This window comes from Halichoerus grypus, chromosome 9, assembly GCF_964656455.1.
Source record: "Halichoerus grypus chromosome 9, mHalGry1.hap1.1, whole genome shotgun sequence".
In the NCBI taxonomy this organism is placed as follows: domain Eukaryota; kingdom Metazoa; phylum Chordata; class Mammalia; order Carnivora; family Phocidae; genus Halichoerus; species Halichoerus grypus.
The window spans coordinates 140728889-140744253 of record NC_135720.1 but is presented as its reverse complement, the minus strand read 5'-3'; the positions used below and the strand labels follow the sequence as shown (position 1 = coordinate 140744253).

Genomic DNA, 15365 nt, shown 5'->3' with positions numbered 1-15365 from the left:
GCAACCACCAGTTTCTTCTCTGTATTAAAGAAGTCTGTTTGTTCGTGTATTTCTTAGATTCCATATATAAGTGAAATCATACAGTATTTGTCTTTCTCTGACTTACTTCATTTAGCATAATACCCTCTAGGTCCATCCATGTTGTCAGTCACAAATGCTGAGATTTCATTCTTTTTTATGCCTGAGTAATAGTTTTGTGTGTGTGTGTGTGTGTGTGTGTGTGTGTTTGTGTGTGTGTAATCACATCTCCTTTATCCATTCACATAGCTATGGACGCCTGGATTGTTTCTATAGTTTGGCTACTGTAAATAATGCTGCAGTAAACATCGGGTGCATATATCTTTTTTAATTAGTGCTCTTGTTTTCTTGGGTAAATACCCAGCAGTGGAATTACTCGATCGTATGGTATTTCTATTTTTAATTTTTTGAGGAACCTCCTTACTGTTTCCCACAGTGCCTGCACCAATTTACATACCCACCAATGGTGCACAAGGGTTCCTTTTTCTCCACATCGTCAACACTTCTTGTCTTTTTGATCTAGCCATTCTGACAGGTGTTAAGATGATAATCTCATTGTGGTTTTGATTTGCATTTCCCCACTGATTAGTAATGTTGAGTATTTTTTCATATGTGTATTGGCCATCTGTAGGTGGTCTTTGGAAAAACGTTAAGTCATCTATTTCTTTTTTTTAAAGATTTTATTCATTTATATGACAGAGAGATAGCGAGAGCAGGAACACAAGCAGGGGGAGTAGGAGAGAGAGAAGCAAGCTTCCTGCTGAGCAGGGAGCCCGATGTGAGGCTCCATCCCAGGACCCTGGGATCATGACCTGAGCCAAAGGCAGACGCTTAACGACTGAGCCACCCAGGCACCCCCATCTGTCTATTTCTTCATGAGATTGTTCAGGTGGTGTGTGTGTGTGTGTGTGTGTGTGCATGCGCAGTTGTAGAAGTTCTTTATATAGTTTGGATATTAAACTTTTAGAAGTTCTTTATATAGTTTGGATATTAAACTTTTATTAGTGTATCATTTGAAAATATCTTCTTCCATTCAGTAAGTTACTTTGTTCGATTGAGTTGTTTTTTTTTTTCTGTGCAAAATCTTAACTATTTTGGTATAGTTCCAGTAGTTTTATTTTTTTGTTTCCTTTGCCTCAGGAGACATATTAAATATGTTGCTAAGGCCAATGTCCAAGAGATGACTACCTATATTTTCTTCTAGAATTTTTATGGTTTCAGGTCTCACATTTAGTCTTTATTTTATTTTTGTGTTTGGTTTGAGAAAATGGCCCAGTTTCATTCTTCTGCATGTTGCTGTCCAGTTTTCCCAGCATCATTTCTTGAAGACACTGTCTTTTCCTTGTTGTGTATTATGACTCTCTTGTCACAGACTAATTGACCAAGTGAGGGTTTATTTCTGGGCTCTCTATTCCATTCCATTGATCTATGTGTTTATTTTTGTGCCAGTACCAAATGTTTTAATTACTACAGCTTTGTAGTATATCTTTGAAATCTGGGATTGTGATACCTCCAGTTTTGTTCTCCTTTCTCAAGATTTCTTTGGCTATTTGGGGTCTTTTGTGATTCCATACAAATTTTAGGATTGTTTGTTCTAGTTCTGTGAAAAATGACATTGGTATTTTGACAGGGATTGCATTAATCTGTAGTTTGCTTTGGGTAATATGGACATTTTCACAATATTAATCCTTCCAATCCATGAGCACAGAATATCTTTCATTTGTTTGCATCACATTCAGTTTCTTTCATCAGTATCTTATGGTTTTCAGGGCATAGGTCTTTTACGTCCTTGATTAAACTATAGATACTTTATTCTTTTTGGTGCAATTGTGAATGAGATTGTTTTCTTAATTTTTCTTTTTGCTACGTTATTGTGAATATATAGAAATGCCTACATGCTAATTTTGTATCCTGCAACTTCACTGAATTCCTTTATTCTAATAGCTTTTTTTGGTAGTCTTTAGGGTTTTCTATATATAGTTAAATCATGTCATCTGCAGATGGTGACCATTTTACTTCTTACTAGTTTGGATGCTTTTATTTCTTATCTGATAGCTGCAGCTAGGACTTCCAGTACTCTGTTGAATAAAAGTGGTGAGAGTGGACATCCGTGTCTTGTTTCTGACCTTAGGGAGAAAAGCTCTGTTTTTTCCCCATTGAGAATGATGTTAGCTGTGGGTTTTTCATAGAAGGCCTTTACCATGTTGAGGTATGGTTCCTCTAAATTCGCTTTATTGAGAGTTTTTATCATGAACAAATATTGTATCAAATCCTTTTTCTAGATCTCTTGAGATGATCATATGGTTTTTATCCTTCTTGTTAATGTGATAGATCACATTGATTTGAGAATATTGAACCACTCTTGAATCCCAGGAATAAATCCCACTTGATCATGGTGAATGGTCCTTTTAACATACTATTGAATTTGGTTTGGTAGTATGTGTTGAAGATTTTTGCATCTGTGTTCATCAAGGATATTGGCCCAAGGTAAAGCTGGCCTTGCCTTCCTCTTCTCTTTTTTGGAATAGTTTGAGAAGAATAGGTATGAATTCTTCTTTAAATGTTAGGTAGAGTTCACCTGTGAAGCCATCTGGTTCTGGACTTTTGTTGGGGAGTTTTTTGATTACAGATTCAATTTTGTTACTAATAATTGGTCTGTTCAAATTTTCTATTTCTTCTTGATTCAGTTTTGGCAGATTGTATGTTTCTAGGAATTTATCCATCTCTTCTAGGTTCTCCAATTTGTTACATAATTTTTCATAGTATTTTATAATTCTTTGTATTTCTGTGGTGTTGGTGGTTATTTCTCCATTTCTGATTTTATTTATTTATTACTTGCTCTTTCTTGAGGAGTCTGGCTAAAGGTTTATCAATTGTGTTTATCTTCTCAAAGAACTAACTCTTGGTTTCACTGATACATATTTTTTTCATTTATTTCCACTCTAAACTTTTATCTTCCTTCTACTAACTTTGGGGTTTGTTTTTCTTTTTCTAGTTCCTTTGGGTATAAGGTTTGATTGCTGTTTTGAGATTTTTCTTGTTTCCTGTAATAGGACTGTACTGCTATAAACTTCCTTCCTAGAACTGTTTCTGCTTTATCCCAAAGATTTTTTTTTTTTTAAGTGGGTTCCATGCCCAGCATGGGGCTTAAACTCATGACCCTGAGATCTAAGTCATGACGTGCTCTACCAACCAAGCCAGCCAGGTGCCACACAAATATTTTCAGTCATTGTGTTTCCATTTTTGTTTGTCTTCATGTATTGTTTCATTTCCTCGGATTTCTTCATTGACCCATCCATTTTCATTAGCATGGTGTTCAGCATGCATGTGTTTTTTTCCCTAGTTTTTTTTTTTTTCTTATTAATTGATTTCTAGTTTCATACTGTGATTATTGGACTCATTATATATATTTACTTTCTATAGAAATAAACGGAATGTGGTATTTTAACCATGAAATCCTAGCAATGGTAGTTAATTTGGTTGGTTTCAGTCCTCTCTGCCCTACTTCCTCCTGCCTGCCTCCAGAAGAGATTTCTTCTTTTCTGATTAGAAAACTGAGAGATGCACACTGTAAAACATTCTGAGACAACCAGTGTTGACACTTGGCTTTATATCATTCTCAGCATTATTTTTTAATTTATTAGTACCTTCTTCCCCCCCCCAAATTACACTCCACACACTATGCAACTTGCTATTTTTCATTTAATATATTGGTGATAACTTCCCATGTCAAAAGAGATCTTGAGAATCATTTAGGACAATTACATATTTTTCTATTACCATAGTGTACCATAATTTATTCAACCAATTCTATATTTTAACTTTTTTATTTGGAAGTAATTAAAAACCAAGAGAAAAGCCGGACAATTAGGCCAATCCCTATATGCCCATTACCATATTCCTGTAGATCCTCAATTGTTGGCGTATTTGCCCTTTTATCCGCTCTGTTGTCCCCCAAGGAAAGGAGGTAGAAAAGGACCGAAGGTTTTTATTCAGGGGAGCACAGATTCCAGAGTAACCAGAAAAGTGTCCCACTCGTGCAGGGAAAGCAAGGGGGCTTTTATGAGAAAGAAGGAAGAAGTAATTACAGGATTTACATAAAGCAGAGAAGAAAAAAAAACCCTGCTGTATTGGTGCTGACCAGTCGAACCGCTTGTGATGACTATCTTATTGATTACTGGTGCTATCAAGTGAAAGTCCCTGCTTTGTATTTATTGACTTTACTGTTGTCCTCTGACCCGAATGCATGTGGCTCTGTTGAAATGTTAGGAGCAACCGCTTGTCAAACAGTTGCTGCTTCCAGCCCAGTTCAGGAGCTTGTTAGTTGGAAAGGAAAATGGAATCCCTCATGTCCAGAGATTTCATGCAATTCCACACTACTTATACATACTGATTTCTTTTCTCCTGAACCGTTCTAGAGTGAATTGCTGGTGTGATGCCCATTATCCTTTGACACATCATTGTGTATTTCCAAAAAACAAGGACACTCCTATGGAACCACAGCACAGTTACCACAGTCAGGAAAGCAACATTGAATAACACTTTCACCCAGTCCTCAGGCTTCATTCAAATCTCTCCACTTGTCTCAATAATCTTCTTTGTGGTTCCAGGACCAGTCCAGGACCATGTGATCTAGAACAGTTCCTTAGGCCTTCCTTGTCTTTAATGACCTTGATATTTTGGAAAGGGCACAGTCCAATAACTGTAGAATGTACCTTAGCTTGATTTCGTCTGCTAGTTTCTCATGATAGATCCCCTTGCAGGATATCTTTTTCTTTTTTTTAAGATTTTATTTATTTGAGAGAGAGAGCTTGTGGGTGTGCACAAGGGGTGGGAGGAGAGGGGCAGAGGGAGAAGGAGAAGCAGACTCCCGTCTGAGCAGGGAGCCTGATTCGGGATTCGATCCCAGGACCCTGGGATCATGACCTGAGCCAAAGGCAGACACTTAACCGACTGAGCCACCCAGGTGCCCCGTGCAGGTCATCTTTTGACAGAAATACCACAGAACACAGAATCGATGCTGTATTCTCATCGCATCATACCAGAAGACTCCCAATGTCAAGTGTACTGTTTCTGGTGATGTTAACTTTCATTTCAGTGATTATATTGTCATTTTTAAAATTTTCATTGGGTGGTTCTTTATATATTCCTTTCCTGAGACTATTTTGGTGGTGGTGGTTGGAGGGCGGTGGTTGTTTGAAGTATGTTTGTAATTGAAGCATTTTTATGATGGCTGCTTTAAAATATTTTGTCAGGTAATTCTAAAATGTCTACCATTTCATTTGGCCTCTATTAGTTATCTCTTTTTATTCCTTTTGAGATTCCTGGTTCTTGGTGTGATGAGTGCTCTTGGATTGAAACCTGGACATTTTAGGTATTAGGTTATGAGACTCTGGATCTTACTGAAACCTTTTGTTTTAGCTGACTTCTTCTGACACCATTTTGGGAGGGGAACAGAATGGGGAGGGTGACCACCTCCTAACTCTCCTAACTGCCAACTGTGGGTAGAAGTCAAGATTCCCCCGAGCCTCCACGGATGCCTCTCCGGCTGGGAGGGGTAGAAGTGCCTAATTATTGCTCCTCACTGTGGCCTCTATGGATGCTGGAGCGTGTCTCCTTGTGGTGGCGGACGTCCTGCTCTTCCCTGGGCCTCTTCTGATCCCACCCAGTGGGGATGAGGAGAGGCGCCATGTTACTGCAGTTGGGACTGGATGTCTCGGCTCTCCCCATGGTCTCCACTGACACTGAGGGGTAGGGATCAGGGACAAATGAAAGTCCTGGTGAGGGTGGGGCCACAGTTTTTTTCTGTGATGTTTGGCTAGAGTAGAAAGGCTATTGTCTAAAAGTTTTCTGTCTTTGCCAGGCCGCCCATTTCCTGGCCTTACGGTTAGAGAAAGCAGGCTTTCTTTGTGGCTTTTGTGTGTTTGGTTTATGCCCATTAGAGGTTCTGGGTTGGCAGGCTTTCCTGGTATCCAGTTTGGGACCTATGAGGTACAGAGAAAGCCCAGAGAATTCACCACAGTGTCGTCTTCTGGTCCTGAGCTCCCCAGCCCCCTGCATACTTACCTCCACCTTTCAGGGGCTTCTTATGCTCGTTTTGTGTACAATGCCCAGGGGGCTTAGTTGTGCTTAAGTAAGTACGTTTATTCCATCTTCCTGGAAGCAGAAGTCCTAGTGATGATAATTTTTATCCCCTGGTTGAGATGACATCTTCACATTTTTACACTGGAAAGTTAGTAAGTATTTTCTACTTTTTAATTAGCAAGTAAATATTTTGTGGAGAGAGATATTGAGGTAATGTAAATACCCTGTTTCTCATCAAAGTTTTACCCACTGGTTGTATCATCTATTGATAATTCTTGCCTGAAGTAATTATGATGGTTGCCAAACTGTTTATCTGATTCCATCACTCTTTCTACCTTTCTTGGCATTCTACTGTTAAATAGAGCCTTTCCTTCTTCCCCATTTCATCTATTTACTTATATCCATATACATTCTATTTAATGGTTTATATTACATTATTATCATTTATCTTGATGTTTACATTGTCCCAGATTCTGCCTCAAGTTGCTTTTGTGTTTATCTGCCTGTTTATTTAAAACCAGGAGTTCACACAAGAATATCTCCAATTATGATCCACCACCAGAGAATTCGTTCTAGCGTTCTCTATGTCCGTATCTGCGACTCCTTTCTCCAACAGGGAGAAGCCTGGTCATCATTCTCAATATGTATTCTTCGTGCCCAGTCTCCTTGTTTGTGACCAGCTTCCCGACCTTTTTTGGCAAACCCTTCAGCTGTGGCACTGCTAGCTGAGTCCTGGCCCAGAAACAAAGGAAAAAACAAAATGAAACAGGAATGATCTCTATGATGGAGGAAGGATTAATATCCTCGGTTGCTTATGTATTTCATTGAAATTTCTTTTTTTAAAAAAAGATTTATTTATTTGAGAGAGCGTGCACGCAAAAGCAGGGGGAGCTGCAGAGGGAGAGGGAGAAGCATACTCCCCACTGGGCAGGGAGCCCGATTCGGGGCTCGATCCCAGGACCCTGAGATCGTGACCTGAGCGGAACGCCAACGCTTTACCGACTGAGCCACCCAGGCGCCCCTCATTGAAATTTCTTAAGAAGTATCTTCAGATTTGGAAACAGATTCACTTTTAGGACCCGTTTTTAATTTTTTCATTTTTTGCTCATTTGGTAGGTGGGAAAATGTTTTGTTATAGGCTTAATTGGCATTTTAATTAATTAATGAGGTTAAATACACTTCCAAGTGTTTATCAACTATTTCTATTACATCTTCTGTGAATCACTTACGTGTTTTGCACATTTCTCCATCAGGATATTTATCTTGACGTGGAAGAATGACTTCTTAAAGATACCAGCCCCGTCATGCGTCAAATGATTCTCATGGTTATTTTTCTCTTCAGTTTGCTTTTTACCGTGCAGAATTCTCTTTACCGGTGCTCTTTACCGTGCAGAATTCTCCAGTGTTTGTGTTGTTAAGTACACCGTTCTGTTCTTCTGTGGTCTCTGCCTGTATGCTTTGCTTAGAAAAATCATTTCCCATCTGAGATGATGCAGTTATCCCCTCCAATTTTGTCCTGCTAATTTTGTGGCTTCCTGTTTTGCCTTTAACTCTTTAATTCATCTTGTATATATTTTGGCGTAAAGCACATGAGGGGGTCTAGGAACCTCTTGTTGGTCAATGTTAATTTCAAGTCCGCGTCATGAAGGCCACGCTGGATCCCCTGCAAGAATGGAACCTTCACTGCCCCGGGGTTATGCCAACACAACCGGTTGGTTACTTCACCCTTCATTCATCCCCATTGTATGTTGTGTATACTTGAGTCTGTTTCTTGCTCTTTATTCTGTTTCATTGATCTCTCTTGATTCCAATATCCTACTCTTTTTATTTCCATAGCTTAAAAATACATTTTTATATCTGAAGTTTGCATCCTCTGTCTGTACTTATTCCCCCACCAGCAGCTTCCTCTTTTGCTGACACATCTACTTTTCAAAGTTTACTTCAGAATTTTTTAATGTTAAATAACAGCATCTCCCTCACCTAGAGATGCAGATTCAACAAGTCTTACTCATATAAAGTGACCAAGACCATGGCTGACAAGGTAAATATTCAATAAAGTTATATTATTTTTAAGTGACAAAAGTCCAACTGGCAAGCTATCTTTAGAGAAAAAGGAGACGTCATTGGCTCACATAACTGATAGTGCTTGGAGCAGAGCTGCACGCCGAGGTCTAGGTGGTGGTCTCTCTCCACGTGGAGGACCATGCAGAACTCAGCCTTCAGGCTGAAAATCCCCAAGGGACAACAAGAGGTTGTCTTCCACATAGCTCTCCATGAGGAGTCTCAGGGAAGGTTCTAGCTGAGCTAGCTTTGATCAAACGTGCATCTTTGAGCCAAATACCCTGGTAGCAGTGGAGATTAGTAAGTCCTTACGGATAAATTAAAAAGTTTAAGGGTGGGGCGCCTGGGTGGCTCAGTCGGTTGTGCGTCTGCCTTTGGCTCAGGTCACGATCTCAGGATCCTGGGAATCGAGCCCCACATGGGGCTCCCTGCTCAGCGGAGAGCCTTCTTCTCCCTCCCTCTCCCTCTGCCTCTCCCACCTGCTCATGCACGCTCTCTCTCTCTAATACACACACACACACACACACACATGCTCTCAAATAAAATCTTAAAGCTTAGGGGGTGCGTGGCTGGCTCAGTTGGAAGAACATGTAACTCTTAATCTCAGGGTTGTGAGTTTGAGCCCCAGGTTGGAGGGGAGTGTAGAGATTACTTAAATACTTAAAAAAAATGTTTAGCCCTCCAAACTTTCACTTTGGCAATCAGAGTTCATCTGCAGATCCTGGAAACCCCTCTGGCTAGCTTATGCTGAGCTCCCTCCAGAACTGGGGAACTGGGTGCTGACGAACTCTGAGCTCTGGAAGAGCAGGCTCTGAGCATCCAGGAAGGGCTCCGAGGACCACACACAGAACTGGCCTGTGGGGCCTCCTGTGCTGAGTCAGACGGCCGCGGCCCCGCGGCTGGCTCCGGATCCGACGGCCGCCTACACAGTCTGGGAAGTAAGCAGCCATCACCTTGGCTGTCGGCTCCGGGATGCTCTGTCCCTGCCGTGCTCCTTACTAGCAAAATGGGTGCTCTGTCCTGTGGCCACCTGGGTCCCCGGCTACCTCTGTGGCCAAGCCAGCATGTGCCTGCTAGCTGAAGGAGCAGAGGGCAAGGGGGGCTCTGTGTGGAGTCTGGGAAATGGTGCTGCCAACAGCTAGCCCACCTCACGGGGGTGAGCCAGTCAACGGAGCAGAACATTGAAGTATAATTTTTTTTTTTAGCAGAACATTGAAGTATAATTTTTTTTTTTAAAGATTTTATTTGAGAGACAGATGGGGGTGGGTGTGAGAGGGGACAAGCAGGGGGAGGGGAAAAGGGAGAGAGAGAATCAGGCTCCCTGCTCAGCAAGGGAGGACTTGATCCCAGGACCCTGGGACCATGACCTGAGCCAGAGGCAGGCGCTTAACCGACTGAGCCACCCAGGCACGCTGAAATATGTTCTTCTACCATAATTTTAAAGGGGAAAGGATTTTTTAACCTCCCCCAAAAGCCCAAAAGGCATCATCTGAATATAAAGTACACGTAGCAACTATAAACTTGTATATAAATAGATCTCTCTCTCTCTCTCTCTCTATATATATATAGTTGATCCTTGAACCAACACTGGGATAGGGGGCACTGATCCCCAGGCAGTCAAAACTCCGTATCTAACTTTCGACTCCCCCCAAACTTAATTACCAGCCTACTGTTGACCAGAAGCATTACTGATGAGTCAATTTACACTTATTTTGTAGGTTATATGTATTTTATCCTGTATTCTTCTAATAAAGCAGCTAAAGAAAATGTTAATGAGAAAATGCAATAAGGAAAATACACTTCTAGTACTCTACTATATCTAGTGAAGAGTCTGCATCTGAGTGGATCCGGGTGGTTCAAATCTGTGTTCAAGGGTCAGTGGTGTAACTGTTTATGGGCATACATCGTGTGTATGCGTGTATGTTATATGTATATATGTTTGTATTTCTCTCATTGCACTGATTTTTCACCGGATCATTGAAAATCTTACCACGGACCCTTCGGTGAACTAGCCTTGGGGGGACATCCTGCTCTTTTCGTGGACAGAGAAACCAAAGGAAGTGAAATTAAATGAGTGATTTGCTACTTGATCAGCCTGTGTTTACTAGGAGAACCTGAGGTTCTCTGTTTTAGGGCGTCGTCTTGGATTATGCCCGAGATTTTAGTATGTACTTAACACCTTCCTTCCGCCTTCCTTCCATCCTGCCTCGTGCTGTAGGGCGGGCTTGTCCCAGGCTGCTGCCTCTGCCCCTAATCTCTCTTTCCTCTTCCCCAGCTGTTGCTTGAGCACCAGGATGCGTATCAGGCTGGAGCCGTGTTTCCTGACGCCTTCTACCCCAGCATCTGCGAGAGAGGTAAGATCAAGTCTTGTAGAGCCACATGTTGCCCTCACTTGGTTAACAGGAGCAGCTAGGACAAAAGAAATCTTAACATGGAGTATTTTCCACTGTCGTTGGTCAATGACTTAGTTCACATGACTGCATTTTTCATTTAACCAAACCTTACTTACTTAAGCGTAGAAATTCTGAAAGATTTCATGATCCTACGCGTCCTTACTTGCTTTCCTGCTTTCTGGTGGAGAGAAAAGATTTTGAAAGAGACTGAAGGGTCTGGGTTCTTGTTCCAGCTGTGCTGTCTGTTAGCATGTGACCCTCAAAGTCTTGCCATGCTAAGTCTTATTTCCACGCCTGTGACGTAACGTTAATAAGCCTGCCTTGCCCCTTTACTGGATTTTTTTGGCGTTAATGCATATTCTTTTGTCAAGTGTTGTACAGATCTGGGCTTATGGGGTGTATTGGGGCCCCAGCGGGCATGGAAGGTGCACTCCAACAGAGTAGTCAGAGGGGTGTTTTATAATGGGACCATTTACAGAGCTACAGGCCAGATGTAAGTCTGCAGGAACAGTGCAGGGAGGGAGCAGCTACTGGAACTGAATGGGGAGGCTCCCGGAAGGGGGCCAGACCTTCAGTCAGGGACACAGCCAGCCCCCGAGACCCCAAAGTCGGGGATCTGGGAGAATGAACATTTCTCCCCCACCTCTCTTCCTTTTTTCTGGTCTCCTCTCCATTCTCCCCACTGGCCAAACCCAACCCAACCAAAGCTGACGGGCAAAGAGGCCAGCTGGGCAGGTGCAGGTGCCCTTCAGGGGCACCGTGCAGGGCAGAGAAGGATGGACAGCAGGTCTGGAGGGACAGATGAAAGATACCCAGTACATTTACGTCACGTAAACCGTATTTGGAGTCTCAGGGTCAAAATCCCAGTGTATTTTTAAGATTTTATTCATTTGAGAGAGAGAGAACACGAGGGGGGTTGGGGAGGGGAGAAGAGCAGAGGGAGAAGCAGACTCCTCGCTGAGCAGGGAGCCCGATGCGGGGCTCGATCTCAGGACCCTGGAATCATGACCTGAGCTGAAGGCAGACGCTTCACCGACTGAGCCACCCAGGTGTCCCACCAATTTGTTGTAATATAGCAATGCCTTTAGGCTCAATGAAATGTTTAGGGTTACCCACTCCTATAGTTATGATACCAAGTAAGCTTTTGTATTTGTCATATTTGTAAGGTTGGGTGGGTTTTTTTTTTTTTCTTCTGTTTCCTTCTTAGGCTGTTAACTATGTTTTCTTAATCCTTTTATTTTGCCTGCTTGTTAGTTTTTTTCTCTCTAGACCTATTTCTAATTTAGCGTTTCCCAAATTGTATTCAGGAGGCTGTAATGTCTCTTGATAATTGTTCCTTGATATCTTACATAAGAAGTTAAAAAAGGACTTTTTTTTGACAATTAAATTTGAGAAAACTTGCTTAATACATGCCATCTTAAGAGACCAACTGAACTCACAGTGCTACAGCCTCTGTGTTCCACGTTCTCTGTTTTTCCTCCACCAGTGGATGCCCTCCTCCCTGACTTTACAAGCTCAGGACCAGTGCGGACTGATGTACCAGCGAGCTCATTAGCATTATGAAATCTACGCTGACTATGAGGAATTTGACGCAGGTTCCTCTTAGATTTTCATGGATTTTTCCAAATTTTCCCTTGATCCCACACATACCTACTTGCACAGCACCTGTCGTCTTTGATTTGAGGGCTCACTTTTATTGCATCTTGGAAGAGCAGATGTTCTCACTCCGTTGCCGAAGAAGCAGCTGTTTTTATATTCTGTTCATCAGTTTACCTAATACTGAATCAAATCTGTAACAATAAGGAGGACAGCTGGCCTACCCAGGATTAGAAGCAGCCCTGCTGACCCTCAGCAAGCAACAGCTCAGCTGTGGGGACAGGTGCGTGGGGACAGTGACCTGGCTGCCACCACCCCGCAGGCTCTGGGTGGGCTTTCTCTTCTGTTCAGTTGGATTAGAGAGGGGAACAAAAAGCTTTGCTTGGTCTGGCAATTTGGTTAAGGGGAGTTTTGTCCAAAGAGCTGCTGCTATACTTAATTTTGGATTTTTATGGAATTCTGTAAAATAGGAATTTTAAGTTCTATCTTTTAGGAAAACTTAGAGCAAATCAAATTTCGTAGTTGTAATGTCTTTGAAAATCATTTCCAGAAAAGCCAATGATTTAAAACTGGTTAGAATGTTTTTACTTCAGCGACAGCAAAACCATTTGAAGAGAGGGATCTAAACTCTGGAGTTTTGGTTTCAGTTGCCCCTCATGACGTGACGCCCCCCTCCCATCCCCCCTGCACCCCCCCTGCACCGCCCTACCGCTGACTCCAGCACCCCCCCACACACCCCTTTTCTCCTTCCCTTTAGCACAGAAATGGAAAACACTTCAACCTTCATAGCAGCCCAGGTGATTGCAGATGCTGTGAGCCGGTCCGGCTTTCTCTCTCTCCCAGCTGGCTCCTCTGTCCTAGAGGCTTCCTCTGAACATAACAGGAGAGCCCAAGGGCGCCTGGGTGGCTCAGTTGGTTAAGCGACTGCCTTCCGCTCAGGTCATGATCCTGGAGTCCCGGGATCGAGTCCCACGTCGGGCTCCCTGCTCAGCAGGGAGTCTGCTTCTCCCTCTGACCCTCCCCCCTCTCATGCTCTCTCTCTCTCATTCTCTCTCTCGCAAAAAAAAAAAAAAAAAAAAAAAATCTTAAAAATTAAAAAAAAAAAAAAAGAAGAGCCCAAGAGGCTCGGAGGGAAGGAGGAGGAGGGTTGCGGGAGGTAGCGTGGTGGCAGATGTCACTGGGAATCTCCAGCTTTTTCAGAAAGACTCCTGAGACCTGCTCTTGTCTCACCAGGGCAATTCCATGACGTGTCTGAGAGCACGCACTGGACCCCCTTTCTGAATGCAAGCATCCACTATATCCGAGAGAACTACCCCCTTCCCTGGGAGAAGGTAGGCACGGCCCTCTAGCGCCAAGAGGAAATTCAGCTCCAGACACCCCCATCCCCCGTGTGCATTTGCACTGCCCCCCATCCCCACCCCAGGCTCCGGGAGGGCTGCTCACCCTTGTACCTTCAGTACAAGTGCTTAGTTAATACCTGAATAAACTACTTAGAAAAATGCAGTAGGTCACCATTTTGCTCCAAGAGTAAATCACCTGAAAGCCCTTCTAAGGCACTGCAAAACTTTTCAAAAAGTCCTTTGTGGTTTTTGTCACTAGAAACTACAATGTACCCGCCTCTGATTTTATTATTGTTAAGTCTTGGGGGTGGAAATCCTATTTATGAAACACTGTAATAGGATCTTTATAAAATAACCCAAGCGCCCATCCCTCTAATTTGCTTATTTGGCAGGACACGGAGAAATTGGTAGCCTTCTTGTTCGGCATTACGTCTCACATGGTGGCCGACATTAGCTGGCACAGCTTGGGTATCGAGCAAGGATTCCTTAGGACCATGGGAGCCGTGAGTACATGTCTGCAGGTGGATGACCGTACGGCAGTGACACTGTCCTGCCCAAGATGAAAAACTGGCCCTTTCAGAGGAAAGGAAAACTTGAGGCTCTTTAGAGGTCATGTGGAAGCAAGACTTCTTGCCCAAAGCAGTCTTCATGTCCATCTCTTCCTCTTCCTCTTTCTGCTCCGTAAATTCCATCACACGGGCAGAACCACTAACGTGCACCGAAATCCGCAATAAATGGGATGTTCTGTGTCGTCGCAAACAATATTTGGGAAATCCCATGTTTTATTCAAGTTGTATTAGTAAGGATATGAAGAGCTGCCACTTAGTCCTATTTGGAAGGAATGATTCCACGTGTGTGTGTGCTTTTTAAATGTTCTTTTAACATTCAGAAACACTTCCTTCTTGCGTGTAGTTGGCGCAGCGTTCCGTGAGCTTCAGGTGCACGACATGGCGAGCAGCGGCCGTACCAGATGCTGCGCTTGCCCCCCCGTCCCTGCACGACCCCGCCACACTACCCTTCACTGTCTTCCTGGCCTTCATTCCTGTGACTTATCACTCCATAACCTCCCACTCCGCTGCACCCGTTTTTCCGTTTTCTGTATGAAAATGCCATCGCCCCGAACTGAAAATGGCGCTCTTGTTTCTGCAAGTCCCCCCGGTCACCAGTCGCTCTTAGTCCCATTCTGCTTGGACTCAGTAGGGACTGTGTATTCATCCTCCGAGGTGCAGATGTTCACAGTGGTTTTGTTACCAGCCGTTAATACATAGCTCGGCTGCCACTACAATTTTTAACAATAAATTTTTGGAAAATCGAGTCCGTCTAGGACAGACCCTTAGCATTCACTGGGTTAGGCATTCATCTTCTCACTCCTGGTGGGGCTGTGGGGTAGGGGTTTGGGCTACAATTTGTGATTTATATAAAAAACACACATCAGATGATTCTCTTTCTTCCTCAGGTTGATTTTCATCACTCCTATTCCAAGGCGCATTCGGCGGGTGATTTCGGTACTGTTTATTTACATTTGCCAAAGTTTCTTTTGCGATAGTTCTATCCCATTTGTTACGGAGTCACTACTGCACCTTAAATCTGTATTTTCCCCTCCTATGTTGAATAACCTTCTTTCTCCGTAACTGAGATCATTTCATGATGAATTAGGACTGGCTGTGTGGTTCTCCTGAGTAAAAATGTCATTTTCATATTCTATGAAATAGGTGTTCAGTCACTTTGTGAAATGGCTAGTAACCAGGCAGTTATCTAGGTAACAGGAGTGCCGATGCGCAGTAAAATGTGTAAAATATTTAAAGTAAAATACGTATTTTTATCACATCTTGCCAGTCCATATACTAACTAGCTTTCTATTTTAATACTTCAT

The 15365-nt window shown here is 42.8% G+C and overlaps 1 protein-coding gene across 3 annotated transcripts in view; it reads left to right on the top strand.

Annotated features, from left to right (window-relative positions):
- Positions 1 to 15365, top strand: part of GPLD1 (glycosylphosphatidylinositol specific phospholipase D1) — a 58945-nt gene that overhangs the window by 8022 nt on the left and 35558 nt on the right. For all 3 annotated transcript variants that reach the window (XM_078055741.1, XM_078055740.1, XM_036112180.2), the window contains 4 exons: positions 10439 to 10517; positions 13386 to 13483; positions 13885 to 13995; positions 14949 to 14997. In XM_078055741.1, the coding sequence (XP_077911867.1) occupies positions 10439 to 10517; positions 13386 to 13483; positions 13885 to 13995; positions 14949 to 14997 (337 nt within the window). The remainder of the gene's footprint in view (positions 1 to 10438; positions 10518 to 13385; positions 13484 to 13884; positions 13996 to 14948; positions 14998 to 15365) is intronic.